At 44.8% G+C, this 20,770-nt stretch overlaps 1 protein-coding gene across 4 annotated transcripts in view; it reads left to right on the top strand.

Moving 5' to 3' along the window:
* Window positions 1–20,770, top strand: part of Cdyl (chromodomain Y like) — a 206,582-nt gene that overhangs the window by 136,105 nt on the left and 49,707 nt on the right. For all 4 annotated transcript variants that reach the window (XM_021180697.2, XM_021180698.2, XM_029468275.2 and 1 more), the window contains one exon: window positions 13,175–13,841. In XM_021180697.2, the coding sequence (XP_021036356.1) occupies window positions 13,175–13,841 (667 nt within the window). The remainder of the gene's footprint in view (window positions 1–13,174; window positions 13,842–20,770) is intronic.

Raw genomic sequence — 20,770 nt, 5'->3', positions numbered from 1 at the left:
GACACCCCTCTCCACCTTTCTTCCCTTCACCTGCTCGCTCTCTTCCCTCTCCCCTTCCTCCTGTCCTCCAGATGGGGACTCACTATTTAGCAGTAGCTGACCTTGAACTCACAGAGAAACACTTACTTCTTCCTCCTACGTGCTAAATTAAAATGATGTGGCACCATGCCTGACAAATGCATTCTTAATTTATCCTTGCACCAAGCTGCAGAGTAGCAAACACCAAGAAAGACTAAAATTCACAATGTGTTCTGATTGTAAGTTCCTAGATTAGAAACAATGTTTAATTAAACATTTTGAAATTTTAAACTCATTATCTTGTGAGCCTTTGAGGAAATCAAAAGGGAATTAAGAGAACACCTAAAACCGAATTGTTGTTAGCATTGTGTTTGAATTACAGATTACAGGAAGAACATCAGGAAAGTCAAAGGAAAAAACAAGAACAGAAAATAATAAGAGAAAATAAAAGCACAGATTCTTTTGAGGATACAGATCTAAAATTTGGCCCTTTAAAAAGAAGGACGAGAGGATTGAGCTAAACATTGGGAATAAGAAGGAGATCATGTCTATCTTTATCAAGGTAGACATAGCAATGTGTGTAATATAAATGATTGCCCAGATTGATTCAAGATAAAGGAGCACATTAAGGACGCGGTGCCAGTGTATGGACAAGACCCTCACACTTGCAAAGTACCATTCCAGACCCGGAGAGCTAACTGGTGTCCCCTCCCCATTCAGAAGAGTGAACTGCCCAAATTCCACCTCTACTTTGATTTCTCTTCCGTTTTCAAACCAGTACAAAATCTCTACCACAAAAGAACAGTGAATGGACTCCTTAAGCCCGCCAGGTCTCTTCATGCTAACAGTTACAGGCTTTGCCGTTTGTATTTCATCTGTGAACTCACAGCTTTTCTTGGTAGTTTAATTTGTTGTTTTGGATGTGTTTTAAAGAAAAATCTGTTCTTCAGACGGTTCTTAGCTTACAGTAGAGCTATGTTTTGACTAACCTACTGCAACTTGAAAATACCCTAAAGTCAAAAGCAGCTGCCACCCTGGGTACCACCCACAGAGCTCTGCAAAGGTGTGGTAGAGATCCAGGTGTTTACCCTCCTGCTTGCTTCCTCCAGTCACCTTGCTGGCTGGAAGCTTGGCTCACCACCACAAAACAATCTGTTGACAGCAGCTGAAGGATGGCTATGCAGACTTGACACATTTAGAGAAGAGAGAACAGGAAGGGCGACTCAGTCAGGGTTACTGACAGGGAGGGAGTGGCAGTGGAGAACCAAGAGAGTAGCATCCCCAAAACAAGTGGCTTCAAGAGGGGGTGATTAAGAATGCCAGGCCACATTAGAGCCTCAAGGCTTCAGGTGTGTGGAGGAGTAAGTTGGTAAGTTCTTTGTACTAGGTTTTGGGGGAGAATATTTCAGGGCTTTGTCAACTTAGTCAAGCACACAATGATAGATTAAGGAATATATATTCGTAAAAACTGACTTTACTTAGGGAATAAGAGTGGAAATGGGCAGTAACTGACTGGAAGACACACAGACACGTGAAGAGAGGTGTCTGCCAGTGAGTACACAGAGCAGACCTTTGAGCTCTGTAGAGGCATCACGATAGGAGTCTGCTTTGAGACACTGATGCTACACGATGGGTTTTTTTTGGTTTTTGTTTGGTTGGTTGGGTGTTTTTTGGTTTTTCGAGACAGGGTTTCTCTGTGTAGCCCAGGCTGGCCTCAAACTCAGAAATCTGCCTGCCTCTGCCTCCCGAGTGCTGGGATTAAAGGTGTACGCCACCACCATTTCTGTCAATGTAGTCAAGTCATCCTGCCTCCTAAACAGTCTTGTCTGCCATTAGACTTCCATGTGCATGCAAGTGTCCACTTAGGGTTTGAGTTGTGTTTTGTGGGCTGTAGAACAGCCTTGTTACATTTCATACAGGGTTGAGTTTTATTCCTCTGATGGATGAACTCTGTTAGCAGAAGGCTGGGTTTCTAACAACAAAGCAACAGCTTATAATTGAGAACATTTTTAATTAAACCCAGTGGGTGAGATGTACAAATGTTTCTTCTATGAAGAGCCTATCTTGTGCCTGATATATTCTGTATTTGGTTTAGTTTTGGCATGCTTTGGGGTTTGTATTGTGTTCTTTGCTTTTCTTTTTGCTGTAAAATATGTAGCTAAAGCAGCTTAGAAGAGGAGATTCATTGGGGCTCACAGTTTAAAAGAACAGTCGTGACAGTGTCTCAAAGCCAGGAGTTGCTCACTCTGACAGCGGAGAGAGCACAGTCAGTCATGACAGGGAGACAGAGATGGGAGCTACTTTTGTGGCCAAGGGAGCTTTGCTGACAGCTCTGCAGTTCAGGAAGTAGGTGACAGGTATGAGCCCACACTCCTCAGCCACCAGCTTCTCCAGCTAAGCCCTTCTAAAGGTTCCCAGACCACTTCTAATCTCCACCCGCTGGTTCAAACACATGAGCCTGGCCAGAACCTTTATACCCGAGTCATTACAGAGCTGAGTGTTTTGCTCATAGAACATGAGTTTTAAAAGTGAGTGTTTTGGCAAATTTTTTAAAATTTAAGATAAATTCAGATAAACGGTAGTTTTTAACTTTTCTAAGGTGTTATGAAAATAGAGCCGGGCAGAAAATTCCCAGCCTTAGAAATTCTAGTTATTTTTAGCCCCTCTACAGTTCCATCTTTGTCTCTCCGTTTAATAAAGCTAGGCTGTACAGCATAGTACCAGTCATTTAGACGCACAACAGAAATTTCTTTATGTGACTTTTTCAAGCTTTCCATTTAGCATGTTTGGTTTGTGTGGCCTGAGAGAAATAGCAAAAGCTGTCTGCTGCTGTGAGGCAGCTGAAGAGGATACAGTTGTAAAGTGAGTGCATGGCTGTGTTTGCAGTTGTGGCATTGTGTGAAGTGGTTCTGACTCACCCTGTGTATACAGCACACACATGAAGGCTTGATTCAGTTTGTAATCTGTCGAGTATAAAAGCAGCAGACACACGCGCGCACACACACACGCACACACACACACACACACACACACACACACACACGTTAATTTGTACCAGATGCCATTCTGCACGTATTCAGGAGAGCGGGGGGAGGGGGAGAGAGAGAAAGACAGACAAACTTGGGAATGTGGCTTATTAGCCTTGTCTCTTTTTCAGCAGCATTTCCCTTAATGTTTTTAATTTCTTTTGATTTGGGTAAACCTCTTTAGAAGAAAGTGAATCAGGGCTGGCAAGACAGTTAGGTAGATAAACTCATTTGCTGCCAAGTCTGACAGCTTGAGTTTGATTGGTTCAAAAGTGGGTGGATAATGTAACAAGTGTCAGAACTTCCAGCGAGAAAGCTCCGTTTCATCTTCTTGTTCATAGAGAACTGTCGAGCTCATTGAGGCAGAGTGGCCTCGTTCACACTCACGTATGCGCTGTGATCTCACTGCTGTGCATCTAGTGCCCACAGGACAGGGGAGAAGTAGATCACAGCATCACTGTGCTGTGTGGTAGTCGGGGTGGGTGGAAATTCACACATGCTAGTAACCTAAGCAACAGCCTTTCTCCTTTGTCTTTGTTCCGGAAGTTCTAGCTTAATATGTAACACTTTGGAAAACGTGAAGTGCAGCAGCCTTAACTTCTGCCAACCTGCTTTAAGAATAAACCGGGTGAATGCATTAATGAAGGTAGTAACACGAGGCATAGTGTGCTGGGCTTTAAGATGGTTCAAGATGATTGAATGCCCGGGCACATAGACAGGGGATGCAGCCGCATGTAGCACAGCCATGGAGTCTTCCTCTCACCTGCCCACTGGCTCTCCTGCTCTCCGCCTGTCTGAGCGTGAGCATGTGTGGGTATCTCCAGTTCCTTCCTTGGAATCCCTTAGCTGCGTTCCCAACTAGTAAGTAGACAGCTTTAAAACCCCCCCCCCCCCCCCATGCTCACTGTAAGGTTGCGGCGCTCTGTAAATGCACGCTTGGCCTCCCAAGAGCCTCCACACAGCCTGGTACGCCTTACACGCGGGTGAGATGAGATGATATTTGTGTTTACCGGTGCTTCGTTTTTCTGTATCGGTCGCTTACAATTTGTCCCACTCTGTTTGTAGTGCTGGCCCTACTGATGTGGAAGAGAAAGTTATGCAGTCTCAATTTTCTTATGCACAGCATCTCTGTCTGACTTTGTGGTGCCTCTGTTTTGTGCACATGCACATGTGTTCAGTGTTGGCATTGGGAATGGCTGTGTACTTTACCACTGCTTAGGCCTTGGGAACTATTATGCTGGGTTCCTCATAAGAAACTGTTGTGTAGCTGTGAGCCGCTGTACCCCTGGTGGCAGTATTTGGTACCGTTAGTCAGAGGTTCTTTTCATGCCAAGAGCTGTGTAGATGGTCTTCTGTTATGTAGGCCGTGTGAGGGCGAGTAGAAGATGCATAGCTCTCAGGTGTATAGAATCTTAACAGACGTATGCACTTGTATACCTACTGTCTGCTAGACACCAGGACCATTGTCATCCATGAAATTCACTGTGTCCCTTTCATTGCCTCCACCACACACAAACTTTGTCCAGCATCTTTGTTCAAACGAGTTCTACCATGTAGCTTTTCACTGCCCAGCATACAAGGTTTGGTGAATCAGTAGCCGTCCTTTGCTCTAACAAATACCTTACATAAGTCAATTTACAAGAAATGTATTTGGGCTAAGGGTTTCGGAGATTTCAGCCCATGGTTACTTGGCTTCAGCAGCCTACCATGATAGGAGCGGGGAGTGGAGGAAGCCGCATATCTCACCATATCCTGGAAGCAGAGACACATATGGGCTGGAGTTCCCAGTGTCCCCTTCAGGTGTCACTCTTAGTTATCTTGCACTAGGAGACCAAGCCTGTAAAACACATTAAGCAGTACAGTTGTTAAGCCAAGTACAGCTTTCCAGTATAGGAGGCGATGTTGGACAGTGAAACCGAGAGGAGCATCTATCAGGAGGCGTCTTTACAGATTTCTTTATAAAGGTAGAACTAACTTTGTCTCATTTGTATCAGGGTTCTGTCCCCCATCCTCCAACCTCCATCCTCCATCCTCCATTTCAAATATTGAGACACAGTCCCTGTTGCGCTGCTGTTGCAAGTTCGCCGGTACCTTCTATCATGTGGAATCATAGAAGCACCATCATCTGAGGGGATTGGTCCCTGTTGGGCATGCCAGTCTGCTGACTGAGTAGTAAACTCGTGTTGTTTGTAAATAATGTAAGCAGCCCCAACAGACAGACACTGGTTGGAGCTGAGTATATGGAGTGGTTTGCATCTGTGTCGTCCCATCACATTTCCCCACCCACCCACACACCCTGTGGCTTGGGGAGATTTTGATGAAGTCTGTTTTGTCACTTTCTTGTTTTCATGACTATTCTTTTTTGTGACTCTAGAGACTTTTGTCTCCTCCCAATCTGCAAGGATGGCATCTTTGTGTTTGTCCTAAAAGCTTCATGGTTTTAGATTTTACTCCTGGCCTATGGTAATGAGGATTGTGGTTCCATTTTATTTTATTTTATTTTATTTTTTAGCAAATAGATGTCCAGTATTCTGGTACCTTAATTTTGTGGTGACAGGTCTCCTGTAGCACAAGCTGGCATTGAAGGAACAAAGTATGTAACTGAGGATACAGTTGAGTGTCTGACTCTCCTGGTGGCTGAGGATCAAATCCCAGGCTTCCTATGTGCTTGCAAGCACTCTGCCAATTGACTAAGCTTTCTTCCCTGATGTCCCACTACTATTTACCAAGAGAACTTGATCAAGTGGGCTCTGGATGCCTTTATAGAGTCAGTGTATGGCTGCACAGATGGGTGTCTGTCTGGATAACTCCCTTAGGTTTTGCTCACTGTGGCTGGTATCCCCATGCTCCTTTGGAAGGATAACTTAGGACTCTGCTTACCCCGTCTGTTTGCTATACCTATCTCTTTCCCCAAATCTCCCAGGGTTTGCAACCCTCTGATCTGGTCTTCCCTCCGTGGAGTAGCCACTTTGGGATAAATGACTCAGATGGAAGGGTGTAGGGAAGCCCTAAGGGCTCATTGGAAGTACCAAACTGAAGGACTGGGTAGCATCCTGGCTTTTTGTGACAAAGTGGCAGAATGCTGTCTTCTTCCCCTAAGCAGAGCTCCTGGTCTGTCTGTTGCTGTCCCTCCAGGGAGGCGGGGGCTGGGGGCTTATACATTCAGTCTAAAGAGTTCTCCATCCACAGTGCCCTGACCTGGGGTGCTGGTGGTTCAGGTAAGCCACAAACTGTGATGCCCCCTAGCTGCTTCCCTGCAGCTTCATAGGCAGCGAATACTAATGGAACATGACATTCCTGCTCTTGGGAGGAAGGCCAGAGTCTTCACCCTTCTCTTCTGTGACTCTTAGTGCGTGTGAACCTAGTCTCTATGGTTGGCTAGCTTCGGTTCTGTTGCTTAGAAAACAACAAATGGCAGATTAAAATCACCATTCTTTCAGACTGCAGAATTGTTGGGGGTCACACATGATTGTCCCAGGTGAGGACCAACCTGCTCTGGGCCTCAGTGCTGAAGAGACTACACAGAACTGACTTAGTCACCCCAGGGGAAGGATGGTGCCACCTGGCTAGTCAGATGCACAGCAGGAGAAGTGGACTGACTGTTTTTACACAGGCCCTCCAGAAAAGGACAAGCTTCCATACTTTGGACTGAACCATTCATCTTAAATGTGACACAGTGCTTCCCAGAGCCACTGTGTTCTGTTGGGACTGTATTTCTTGTGTAAAGGCCAGGCCTTATCTCTCTACAAAATGTGATAACTTTCATCTTAAGGTTGAAGTGAGCCCCAAGTACCCACAGAGAGAAACTATCAGGTCACATGGCCTTCATATCTCTGAGATAGTGGGAATCTGTCCAGAATGAAAGTCTGCTGATTATTGGATCAGCTCAGAAGGGATCCTTATGTAGCTGCGAGTATGTTCTTTATGGGCCCTTACCCTGTGTGAGCACAGACAGAATGGCAGGATGTTCATCCAGAACTCGCTCTGAAATTATCTTGGCACTGGAAGATGCTCTGTTAACCTTGGCTCACTGGCTGGGGTTTTATGGATGATAGAACATCCTGTATTTCCTCGCTTGGGCCACAACAAGATCCTTGCACACACTAAAGCAGCCAGTTACACTTATGTTAATGGCCTCAGCCAAGAAAAACGACATGTCAGCTCAGTGAATGAATCCTGTTTCAATACTATTTGACATCTTTATGCAGCCCGCTGGACATAATTAAGAGACATGTTTTTCATGTGGATTCACATTTCCATTTGGGTTCTTGTACTCTGAAGAAGTTCGTTAGTGTTTTTTTACAGAGAAGAACCACTCACAACAGAATCCTTCTTTATCTGGAAATATTTAGCACAATCTTAGGTTCACAACACAAAGTGCAGACTTGTTTTGAGCAGAGAATAAAGATAGTTCCACAGAGGGCTTAGGAAGAGACCTACAGCCTCCTCCTTTATCAACAGACTGCAGCAAAGTGGTGCATTGTTGGAAATGGTGGATGTGTGTTCAGGCAGCCCACAGCCGAGGGGTGGCAGCTTTCTGATTGACAGAGGGAAAGGTAACCATTGTGGTACCCTACAGAGCAGTTTCTGAAGTTCTGTGCTAGTTCATCCTCCCTTTTTCACAGATGCTGGCCTTTTCCCTATCTCTATTAATGCACTTTATATTTCTGGACTCAATACAATAAGTATATAGACTTTATGTGGAATTGTACTATTGAGTCTAGCACACAGAAGGATGATATGTTACAAGTCTTTGTGCCCATAAATACAGTGTTATAATGTATGAAGCCCACAATGGCAACCCCTAAAACAACAACAAACAAAACAGGGCCGGAAAAGGGACCTCACCGACCTCAGACAGGATCCGATGGGGGTATAAATAGGCAGGAGATGTGTTCACTGTCTGACAGTTTACAAACAGCACCTTGAATATCTTGTACACTTCTTCTCTGTGTCCATTATCCCCAAACTTGAACTCAACTTGAACTCTTAGCAGAGTTCTCTTTTACAGGACAGGAGCCATTTCTCTGCCTTTATTTTCAGTATTATACTGTGGATGTATCTGTAGAGTCACCCCACTTACCTGTAACTTCTTCCAGTTGCATATGCTACTTGTAAAGAAACTTGACTGTCTGGGGAGGTGGCCCAGTGAATGAAGCACTTGCTACATAAGTGTGAGACCTTGACTTTGAATCTGCAAAACTTGCAAAAATCTGGATTCTTAGAACATACCCACAATCCCAGCGCTCTTACAGTAAGATGGGAAATGGAAACAGAATGGCCCTGAGAGGCTGGTGGATCAGTGGCAGTGTGTGTGCTAAGCTGTTGTTTTTATTTGGTGTTACACTTAGCCCGTTCCATACTATTATATACTAAAAGCTTGTTGTCTACCACATCACTTTAGGCAGTACCTGGTGTGTAAATTGCTCATCAGTCTGATCCCATTAAATCTAGGCAGGAGTGGTTTCTGAAACCATTTGTGCTTAACCCATAGGGCTCAGTCAATTTTCCCCCCATTTTCATTCTTTTACTGACCAAAGTGTCTTCTGGCTTAGCCTCTTGTTCTTGTTTTTCGGCCACCTTTAGGTGGGAACTTCCCCACACCATGCAGCAAGCCACGTGTTATCTGGGGTGTCTTACAGATTTCCTCTCCCAGGACAAAATGTTTGAAGCACTACTGAGTTGTTACCTCTGATCTGCTCTGCTCACTCCACCTGCCCCTGGAGTAGAGCCTCCTGTGCATTGGGCTGGCTGGAGGAATCCCTTGATCTTTTGCTTCTTCTCATCAGGGAATTCACATCCTGCTTATTCAGAGACTCTTTGCTACTTGGGAGTGATGTCTACTGAGCCCCTTGCTCCCTACCCCAGAGGGAAGCTCCATTGCTTTTTGAGGCATTTGCACATCCAGCACTGGAGACAGCAGCTCTTTGCTTCAGGGTTAGCCCGTCTTCTGCAAAGCAAAAGCTGATGTGGGTTGCTTCCCTGTTGTCAGGATCCACTCCCCTCTCCTTTCTCTGGGGGTTTCTTTATAGTGTCTTCAGATAGTTGTGTTTAAATTCTTCCTCGTTTCTGGCTGTGGAACGCTCTATTTTTGTAATACAGATGCTCAACTTAGGATGGGATTACCTCCCAGTAAACCTGTTAGAAGTTGAAAAAATTTTTTTTTCCTTTTAAAAAAAAAAAAGCCTTTCACACAGTCCCCGGGGAGCATTGCAGCTTAGCAGCGCAGCACCCCATAGAGAGTCAGCTGTTTCCCCTGGTGACAGGCACTGCAGCTGTGCAGCACAGCAGGACCCAGCTGTGTTCTCACTAGCCTCGAAGGTCAGGATGCCAAAGTCAGAAGTACCGTTGCTATGGAGTTTATATTTCTTTCATGCCCGCATAAAGCCAGAAAGTGTGTCAGACCTGAAAACTATCCTTAAAACTCAAGGCAACTTTTCTTGCCCTCAACAGTCATGACAACTTTTCCAGTGGCTGGTATGCCTTCTTCACCTCCTTCGTCTTACAGGTTATCAAAGTTCTTGTTCTGTAAGTAGGGTTTTGTGTTACTTTCTCCACCCTGCATTGCCTGTGGCTTCATACTGGTCCAGGGAGCCTCCTCATACTCCTGAGCAAATATGCTACCCCAGGGACCGTCTGGACAGTGATTTGATGTGCCAGATTTCTGCTGTCCGGGCTTTGCAACTAGCAACGGCCTTTTGCATGTCTTGCTCTGGACTTCCTTAGACTGCAATGGTAGTGGATTTAGGTCCTCTTTGCTTGCACCCATCCTGAGCCTTTCTGCCCGGTGTTCTGTTCTGTTTTCTGCAGCCCTGGGCACCTCCGTGCGCATTGCTGGACCCAGACTGTGGTCCAAATAAGATGACTTGGGTGTGGGTGTTCAGCTGCTCCTTGGAGATTAGCTTAATTTTGCAAGCCATCAACCAGGGGTCTGTAATCTTACAGAAGTCTGGGTTTTACTTGTCCTACACTTTAGCTTTTAGATTGAGTTTTAGAAGAAAATCTTAACTTCAGTAACAACTTAAGACCATAGAGAGATTGAATTTTAAGTTAAATTTTCATTCCATATGTGGCTGTGGGTAACATTATTAAAGACGGCGGTTTGGGTGAAATTTTCATGCCTCCTTCCTTTGTTGAGTCCTAGAGCTTTTCTGTGGGTCTGCATGTTAGCTCCTTCCACAGAGCATTAGTTTATATGAAATTCTTGCCATTGACTCTGTGTCACTGGAGTGGCATCTCTATACATACTGTGAGAAAGGCAACTTCCTAAGAGGTTTTGGAAACAGCTGTCTGGGGCGTAGCAGCTCAGAAAGGGTCTGAGGCTTGAAGACAGATGAGTTTTAATGCACATCTGTCACCATTTTCTCCCTGGCCACTGTGAAAAGACTCGGAAGATAATTTCAGGTTTACTATTTCAACAGTTTGTTTAATGTAAGTGGTGTCTGTTTGCAGGTGAACGTTAGCTACTCCAATATATAGTCAACCCACAGCAGTTTCCTGTGTCATAGGAGACAGTGTCTTCCTGTTGGGGTGGAACACACTCGTGTGCCCAGTTATGTGAAGTTTGTATTTGGTACCTCATGCAGTCTTGAGTCTCCTGTAACTCCCCCTCTCTAACACCAGGTTTATTGCCTCCCTGGTGGTGTGTCAGCCTACATGCTGAATCCATCACAAGACTGAGTTGTAAGTCTCCATCAAGTGTCTGATTGCTCCTATGAGTGGCTAGCAACTACAGACTATGGTGGATTCAAATAACGGGCTTTATATTTTAAATAATGTAATAAGTTATAAATAAGTTATAGCACAGGAAACAGAAGACTCTACACTTTTAGGCTTTTTAGGTGTCACTGATTTTTGTTGATTCTGCTTCCTTGTCTCTGAGAAGAGTTGAGTGGTTGGAAGGTCATGTGACCGTGACGCTTAAAGCATCTATTCTTTAGCAGTACCCACTGGCTCAGTGTTGCCTTCTTTTAGCATCTCTGAACAGTTGAGAAGCCCACACTGTGTCAGGTAACTGCGGAGGCTGGTTCCTATACTGCATCTCCTTTGGCAAAGCGGCAGTATCCTGGGGGCGCAAAGGAGAAAAGCCTGCATTCAGGGAAATGGGAGAGAAAAAGAAGCCATTCTGTGTCTTCACATGGTCCCCTCAGCTTTAGGGACATGGAATGAGGGAAAGAGGGTGTTCTGGTTGAGTGCATGCTTTTGGGGTAGAAATAGATTTAGGGGAGCAAAACAGCATTAAACATAGTTTTCCTTTAAGACGTAATCAGTTTCCCCCACACAGTTAAAACTTTTAAACTACACGCTGCCAGGAAATGGATTTTTGAAAGGCTTCCCAAGAGAAGGAGCGTGTCAGGTCTTTGCAGAGCTCTCCTGTGTTACCAGCTGTGCGGAACAGCTCACACCTACCTGACCGCAGTTCTGGATGCAGGAGATCTGTTGGTTGGTGAAATCTGCTTCCCACTGAGACAAATCTTTCCGTTCTTAATTCTCCTCACATAGAAGAAATAGTCAATGTTTAAATTGAGGCTGATCTTCAGTTAAGGGCTTTAATTCTGTCTGTATCTTAAAGTAACTGTGTTGAAGAATTTGTCCCTTTTTATTTTTATTTTTTAAGGAATAAAAAATCTTTTAAGATAAAGATGGGACATTTCCACAAGCTTTTGCTCTTGTAGTCAGTCAACAAGCATTATTTGGAGTATTAGAGAACTTGGTACACACTGGATCTTCTAGCCTGGAACTTTACAAGGAATGTGCTGATGTTCTTGGAAATTGCTGGGCTTAGTTAGACCTTTGTGGCCTTAATTAATAGCAGTTGGCTGATACACAAAATCACACCTGACCCTTGTGGTCAGTCTGGTGCTTTTTACATTAAGTGTAAGTGTCAACAGTAGATTATGGGTGTTTCTGCAATAACACGTGGGCATTCTTGTCAAATATTTTCCTTCGTCTGAATTGTCAAGTCTGCCATCTACACTTAGAATGTCAAATAATAGAATGTGTTATAATAATAGATGTAAATTTGATACACAACATGTCAGTCATCACTAAAGGATCAACATCATCTTCTTTCAAAGGTGTTAGCGTTTTTAAAACCAGGATTTGAGGGGAAATAGCCTGACTGTCCTAGAGCATTCCATCCATTAAGAGGAACATGCCTTGTTGGTTGTTTCATTCACTCACACTCCTTTGGTGAGCCAGCTGCACACCACACAGAAGGCTCTCGCTGTTCCTAGCTTATCGCTTGCTGCTAGTCACCTAAGAGTGGCCAGCACAGGCTTCCCGTGTTTGATACTGCCCCAGCTATGATCCTTAGAACCAACTCAGGCAGGGGCGCCGAGTGTCACAACGAAAAAGCCCTTTTGAATCATAAGAAACTAGCTACCTCATACACATCCATGGGTGTATTTTTGGTTTTACAGCTACAAGTGTATTTCTAGTTTATACTGAAAATGAAGATACATTTCTGAAATTCCAGTACTTCTTGTGGTTAAAACACAACTGTGGTCTTAAGATAAGGTCCTTCTGTTATAGACCTGGCTGACCTTAAATTGGCAAGTCTTCCTGCTTAGCCCCAATTTTTAGGAGGCTGTATCATTTCTGTTTTGTTGTATATGTGGTTTTAAAAATGTTTTGACTAAGCCGGGCGTGGTGGCACACGCCTTTAATCCCAGCACTGGGGAGGCAGAGGCAGGCGGATTTCTGAGTTCGAGGCCAGCCTGGTCTTCAGAGTGAGTTCCAGGACAGCCAGGGCTACACAGAGAAACCCTATCTCGAAAAACCAAAAAAAAAAAGAAAAATGTTTTGACTAATATTAACATCATAAAAATTCATGTTAATGGGATGCCATATAACATTTTGATTTGTGTATACTATTCATACGTTTTGAATATAAAATGTAAGCATGTAGTTTAAGCTCATTGCAAAGGAGTTGCAGGAGTCCCAACTACTCTACTGCCATTTTCTTTTCTGACTGGGGCAGAAAAGGAAAGATCAATTGTATGGCCTGTGGCAGTGATGATGTTGGTGGAGCTGGTGATGGTGTTGGTGATGCTAATGAATGTTTCCTTGTTAAACTTGTAGCTTTCTCAAGTAACGAGGTTTGTTTCTAACCTTTCTCTCACACATAGGTGGAAAGTATCGTTGACAAAAGGAAAAACAAGAAAGGGAAGACAGAGTATCTGGTGCGGTGGAAAGGCTATGACAGTGAGGATGACACGTGGGAGCCTGAGCAGCACCTGGTGAACTGTGAGGAATACATCCATGACTTCAACCGGCGCCACAACGAGAGGCAAAAGGAAGGTAGCCTGGCTCGTGCCAGCAGAGCCTCCCCCAGCAATGCCCGGAAGCAGATTTCCAGGTCCACCCACAGCACCCTCTCCAAGACCAACTCCAAAGCACTTGTGGTAGGCAAAGATCATGAGTCCAAAAGCAGCCAGCTGTTGGCTGCCAGCCAGAAGTTCAGGAAAAACCCAGCCCCATCTCTTGCAAACCGCAAGAACATGGACCTCGCCAAGTCAGGGATCAAAATTCTCGTGCCTAAGAGCCCTGTTAAGGGCAGGACCTCGGTTGATGGCTTTCAGGGTGAGAGCCCCGAGAAGCTGGACCCTGTGGATCAGGGTGCCGAGGACACTGTAGCCCCAGAGGTGACTGCAGAGAAGCCCACTGGGGCTTTGCTGGGCCCTGGTGCAGAGCGAGCCAGGATGGGGAGCAGGCCCCGAATACATCCACTAGTGCCTCAGGTTTCTGGCCCCGTGACTGCTGCCATGGCCACAGGCTTAGCTGTTAATGGAAAAGGTGAGTGTCCACGCGTGTGTGAAAGGCTTTGTTCACATGCTGGGCAGTGATGCTAGAGGGTCCTCTAGAAGGGTCCTCAAAGCCTGGGGTGGGGGTGGGGTGGATCACATAGCTACCTCCCAGGCCTTTGGGAGGTCTTGATGATGTCTTTCTTTCTTCAAAGCCCTTGTTACTCATCGCAAATCAGCACTGGCTCTCCCTGCCCCCATGGCTGTGCCACACTGCCCCGCTCTGTACAGGCTCTCTCCCTAAACAGTCTGGTGGTAGTTTTATAGCAGGTTTTATGACACCATCTACATCTCTTACACACAGCTTGGTTAAGAACCTACCTGCGGTTTTTCACGTGGCCAGCATAGATTAAGACACCATGCCCTTTATTTTGCTTGCCCATGTGAGTCACAGAAATGCTTCCAGTGAAAGGCGGGCGTCTGTAGGAGTTTGGTCTGTTTTTCGATGTCACACCTGTCACATCTGTTGCATCTTGTTTGGGAGTAGAAGCTCACTCAGCAGGGTGCTGTCAGTCACCATCTTCTTGATTCTCAGTAGCCATGACCTGCCCATCTCCTAAAATGGCCTTCTAGGGGTCTTTCCCCTTTGCTTTTGCTCATCACACCTTAATGCTCACCTGTTTTTCATACTTCTCTCATTCAGACCCCACTGGCTATGCTGGTCTTTCACGTCTTAATAATCTGTCTTCTTGCCACTGCTATTTTAGATTTTTTTTCTGTATAAGAGACTTCCAGTGAAACCCAGAGCCACATGCTAACCATACGGGGGCTGTGGTATTGAGTCACACCCCCAGCAGCTAACTACAGTAGCTTTCCATAGCTCTCCTGCTACATGCCTTTTGACACCTCTCATCCTTTTCATTCATATAATGGACAGAGTGGTACCCTCTGACCAAGCTAGTGAGTTGTCTCACTTCCTTAAGCAGCAGGAACACTTCTGGGTACCCTTGGGCCCCTGCCCCAACCTGTGCGGACATCATGACAGCATACCCTGAGCTTTGGTTCTCACCTGCCCCCTGACCTTCACTTGGATCTCAGACTCTACCTCCTGAACCCCTTCCCTTCCAGGCCCTCTTACAGTGTGTCCTCCCAACTTGAACCTCAAAGATAGTGTATGGGGTTGCTGGGGAGCCACTTAGCTCCACAGGGAAGAATCACATTAGCATTGTTAGCAATCCTGCCGTGGTATGTGCAACAAGTTTTCCTCTTGGCCTTTGACGTGTGTATGCGATCTCAGCTAGCTAGTAACTGAAACCTGATGTCTCGACGGCATTTCCCAGATACACATTAGACACAAGGGCCTGCTCTGCTGGATCAGCCTCGTGTGAGATGGGTATTCCTTTCTGAGAATGATGACATTCCATGGCCATGAGGGTCATAGACATTCAGAGGCGGAAGATACTATTAATCATCTGCTAGTGAGCTCTTGTTTCCCAAGTCCAGAGAAAATGAGAGTTTGTAGAAAGAGCCACAGACACAGAAGGAATCAAAACAAATGTCTCCATTTATTTCCTGTGTTCTCCCCATGGTGCCTCTACTAGTTGAGGGGCATCTGTGTCTGTATTGCTGACTTCAGGCGAGGCACTGCTCAGCTATGGACATAGACAAGCACTAGTACAGTGGCTGGCAAAGGACAGCCTACAAGGCAGATACCACTCACCACCTGGTTTTGTATGACATGTAAGCTAAGAGTGAGCTTCACTTTTTCCTAATGACTTAGAAGCCAAGAGGACTGTTCATGTGGAAATAGAATTGTGTGTCTGTGTAAAGTCTGGCTAGAGCACAGTTGTGTTCATCAGTGTATGAACTATCCATGTACTTGTGTCTGCTACGGGGACAGCTGAGTCCTGACAGTGCCTGTGTGACTCTTAACTTTACGAGTCCCTGCAACAGGAAGTCACCATTCTTTAGGCGTTTATAAACTATCAAGTAGACCGTAAAGGCTTCCAAAGGCCAGCAATCCTCCTTTATCATTCTCAGTAGTTTCTATGTGTTTTGTACATGGGAGGGAACATATGACCTTCAAACCTTGGACTCAGCAAAGGTGAGACTGCAAGTGTGCTACTCTAAACCCAGGAGGCCAGCTTTGGTAGATTGCCATGTCAACACTACATTTCCCTTGCTCCCTCGTACCCCAGCATGAACTGTGTCCCTCTTAAGTTTCCACAGTCTGCAAAACCCTCCCTCAGTCAAAGCCTCAGATTCTGGTGTAAGGAGAGTACTGGCTCCAGTTTGGGGATTTGATGACTTCCCACTTTTACAAAGTTCCTACACTGCTGCAAAGGGTATACAGGTCTAAGAGCTTCAGCTTCTTGTCCTGCTGTGGAGCTCGGATGGTTGTGAAGTATCCCAGCCTGTCTTCTTCACAGTTCATGCTTGCCTTAATGCTTGTTAATCGACCCTGTGCTGGAATACTGATGAAAACAGTCTACACTGAGGGGGTGAATAGAAGCCACTTGAGGATATTTTTAGGATAATGGGAACTGATCCCTTCCAGCCTATGTCGAGTCTAGACTTGCAGATTTATAAGAGTGAGTACCACTGGCGAGTCGTTTCTAAGCAAGTGAGATACAAAAGCAGCAAAACAAAACTCGGGTAGACCAGTACTCCCTCCTGAGGCAGAGCAAGGTTATTCTGCTACACTATCATGGAAGGCAGTGGGGACAGAGGAGAGACTGTGGTCAGAGCCGTGCCTGCCATGACTGCTTCTTGAGAAAAGCTTACGGTGGGCTCCTGTAGAACACATGCTCATGAAGGGTAAGGACTTAGAGAGGCCTTTCTGGCCTAGGAGAGGATAGGACAGGCCTTCCACACATTTTCTCTTCTCAGGGAAACACAAGACTGAAGCTCTGTTGGTCCACATGCATAGATTTTTTTTTTTAAGCAGTTGTTTGTTTTTGCTTTCCAGATTCATTTTAGAGCAGTGTAAGAAAATGGGTTTGTTTTTCTAAAACTAATTGAAGTTGGGAAATGAAGTATCTTTCTGTTCAAAACATTAATCATATGTTCAAGGGCTGTATTTACCACTGAAAACAGACTCAGTGTATCACCACGGAATCAGAATGAATGCATTGGGCCATTTTAATACACTGATATAATACTTTCATAGAATAACCATATAGATATAGATATTTGGCTTTTAGCTGTTTTGAGATAAAATACAAAGGCTTAGAAGGTGGTTGTATAGCTTCTCTCATAAATGTAGGTAAGTTGTTTTCATAATCTTCTACCAGGAGGTCAAAGGTCGTTTCTTGAATTAATTTTACAAAAGAAGCAATTGCTTTTAAAAGCTGTTATTATTACATAAAAGTTTTTTTCTGGTCACAAATTCAAGTATTTAATTGTGCATCATTTCACAAGTAGGAAATATGAGACAGTATTGTCAACAAACTTTACAAATAATTAAAACCAGAAGTAAACCCCTACCATTGTTACCACACGGAGCTGAACTGCCATCCCAGGAAAGTGACTGGAAGGCCTTTCTCTTGCCAAGGATGTGGACTTGTGGCATGGATCTCTTTCCTCTTACTTTCAAGGAAGTGTGAGTTTTAGGTTAACAGCTGCTCTCTAGTCTCTTAGGCTCTGAAGCAGGGAAGACAAAGTTAGAAGACCAGCACCGAGAGGTAGTCCCTGGGACTATAAGAAAATGTTTACTTGAGAAGAAGGGCCATTGAGCAGGATATAGCAGCAGGTGCCCATAATCCCATCATCCAGGAGGCTGGGTCAGGAGGATTGCTGTGAATTTTAAGCTAGCCTAGGCTACACAGTAAGTTCAGAGGCATAGAGTACTACAGAATAAGGCCAGGAACAGTGAAATGGAAGAAGACACACGTAAGTGTGTGTGTAAACATTTGATTTGGGGGAAGCTGGAATGATGACTCAGTGGCTAAGAGCACTCACTGTTCCTCCAGAGGGCCTTGCAGTTCCCAGCGCCCACAGCGGGTGGCTCACACCTGTCTGCAATTCCAATAATATATATTATATATATATATAATCGCAAGACCTGAGATTTTATCCTGTCACCCAGGTAAAAGCTAGGTGTGGTGCCACAGGCCTGAAACCTCAATGCTGAAACTAGTTGAGTGCCAGATTTAGTGAAATGAAAGCTTGCCTCAAAAAGTCGGGTGGAGGGCTGGGGAGATTGGTTCATTACATTAGTAGGTAAAAATGTTTGCCCTGCAAGTGTGAGGGCCTAAGTTTCAATCTCACACAAAAGTCAGGCACAACAGTGTGAGTGGATGTTATCTGATGTAGGCCAGCTAACCTGGTACATCAGCAAAGAAATAACAGAGAACCTGTGCCAGGCAATGTGGAAGGGCAACATCCAAGACTGTCCTCTGAACCTCCATGCATGCTTGTGCCCCCCAATACACTGTGTCTGTCTGTCTGTCCGTCCATCCGAGATTGTCCTCTGACCTCCATCCCCACCCCCGCGCACACGTATGCGCGCACACACATATGTCTGAGCCCAGTGGACATTTGTCAGTGGAAACCGTTGGTTAGAGCCTCCCGTGTAGCTTTATGTTCCCATGCTCCCTGCCCCTTCCTGCTCAACACTGAGAAAGGTTATAAAAGTTAAAACCCAGTGAGCAACTACTTGAAAAGCTCCCTACCTTGTGACAGTTGATGCAGGGCTTGTGATGCTCAGTAACAGATGGAGGCCTTTCTTCCTTGTGATGCGCTTACTGTAGTTTCAATTCTAATAACAGCTCTACCCATTATAAAAAATTGGTTATCCCTAAGAAGTCTTCAAAGTATGCAAGTGTAGTCACTTTGCTTTAAAACTTATAAATCTGCAGGTATTTGCCAGTCTGTGGAGTAACTAAGACCCTTGGGGAAAGGGTTCTTGTGTATGTCTCACTGGCAGAACATTTGCCTCACTTGAGCAAGCTACACTGGGCCTGGCTTATAACATGCATGTATGTGTGCATACACAAAGCAGGTAATTCCATTTGTTACTTGGAGATGTGAAAGCCTTCGGCTGTGAATGGAGGGCTGTTTCTTGAAAAGCACACTGTATTGAATCACTATTTCATATAGTTTTGATTTCTTTAAAATTGACCAATAACATACACATGAACTTTTCTTGAGTGCATATTCCTGTGCTTTGGTCGGCTCGATTTTTCTTTATGTTCTTATCTGAACAGTTATATTTAATATAGTCTCTTCCCAAAGAATTTGATGTAGTTTTATTGAAGTCTTAAATCTCCCTTTTGAAATCTCTTTTTTTTTTTTTTCTATGTATGTTAGGCTAACTGAACTAGTTACATTTCCCTACACTCTTAGGCAATGTAATTGAGCCTGTGAGACAAGTGAGCCGAATGAAAGGTATATAGGCCATTTAACTATTTTTATGCAAGTGCCACAGAAATGAGGAAGTAGCTGACAGATGTAAGAACTTATGTGCCATTTTAACAAAGGACAGTAAATTGTGGAGAAGGATACCACAAAGGGAAGATGTGGGTAGATAGACACACATAGAGCCAGACCTGTGAGGTAAGGTTTCTTTGAGCAGACTTGTCTGGGTTCCATCTTTCCAGTGATGAGGTGCTATTTGGTATGGAAAGGGCAAGGCACAGTAGGAAGACTCCTTCTTTGGATTCACGTTTGAGAGCAGGGAAAAATTCTGATCTCGCACAGCACAGCACAGACAGCTTGCCAGGCCTGACTGCCTATCACCTTCTGCACAGGGAAACAGGCTCCTTGGGAGTGTTTCCCCTTCCTGTCTTGCGAATGTATTATGATATCCTCAGGGTGGTGCTTTCCCAATGAGCCATCGCGCTGTGCAGAGGGCATGCTTGTTCATGGTTTTTGCAACCCACTCGTGGGCTGGCTCTTTATTGGGAAAACCAATGAGCCAGTCTCAGTGCCCTTGTTGCCAGACTAGAAACTGCCCAGATGTGAACTTTAAAATGTTTTGTGTTATTATATCTGTGTGTGTGGGGGGGTGTATTGCCTGCATTTATGTGTGTTCTCCGTGTGTGTGCTTGGTGTCCTTCGAGCCCAGAGAGGGCAGTGCATCCTCCAGAACGGGAATTTACAGATAGTTGTGGGCTGCCATGTGAGTGCTCGGAGCCAAACCTGGGTTCTCTAGAAGAACAGCCAAATGCTCTTAATCACTGAGTCGCAGAACTGTTTATTCTAAACATTATTGCCATGTGTCTTAAAGGACTTTCCTTGTTTCTACTCCAATTATTTCTTCAGAAGTCTTAAACTGTATAAATTGACTGTCTTAGTAATGGAAGTTGCTAGGCCAGTGTAAGAAATGCCTGCACACCCTTTACCTAGACTGCCCCGTTCATATCTTGCCTTGGTTTATTCTCCTGCCTTTTCTTAGGGCCATGGTTCGATATAATTACGTACACATGTGTGCAGGCACATTCTTCTGCCGTCTCTGAGTTGGCAGTTTGCTGCTATAAGCAGTGGAACAGTAATTATTGAGGGATTTGATAGGTGTTGCCAAAATGCTGTCTGAAAAGGCTGTCGAGATTGTGACTGCTCATTTACCTGTTCTTACGGAACATTTTCATCCACTTGACAGAATCTGCCAGGGGATGCAAAAAAAAAAAAAAAAAAAAAAAGCATTTCACCACTTGAGTCTTAAGACATGAAAACTTTGACTGGGTATTTTTCTGTTCTTCACTTTATATTCCTCACCTGTTTTCCTATTGGAGGTTAACAGTCTCAGGCACATGCATGCCTTCCTCAGAAGCCGTGCTATCTCCTCTGTGTGTGCTTGAGCCGTCACGCTGTGTGGAGGGCATGCTTGTTCATGGTTCTTGAAACCCGTTCGTTCATGGGCTGGCTCTTCTGGGACAAGGTACGGGACAGAAAGCCTTGAGATTCATTTGCAGCCGGTTCCTTCCCAGTTAACTTTGTGTATAGTAATTTTATTTTTGATGATTATTTACTCTTAGACTA

This window comes from Mus caroli, unplaced genomic scaffold (assembly GCF_978045245.1).
Source record: "Mus caroli unplaced genomic scaffold, Mus_caroli_1 scaffold_15, whole genome shotgun sequence".
Taxonomy (NCBI): Eukaryota; Metazoa; Chordata; class Mammalia; order Rodentia; family Muridae; genus Mus; species Mus caroli.
The sequence above is the reverse complement of the archived record's forward strand: the minus strand, read 5'-3'. Positions and strand labels throughout refer to the sequence as shown.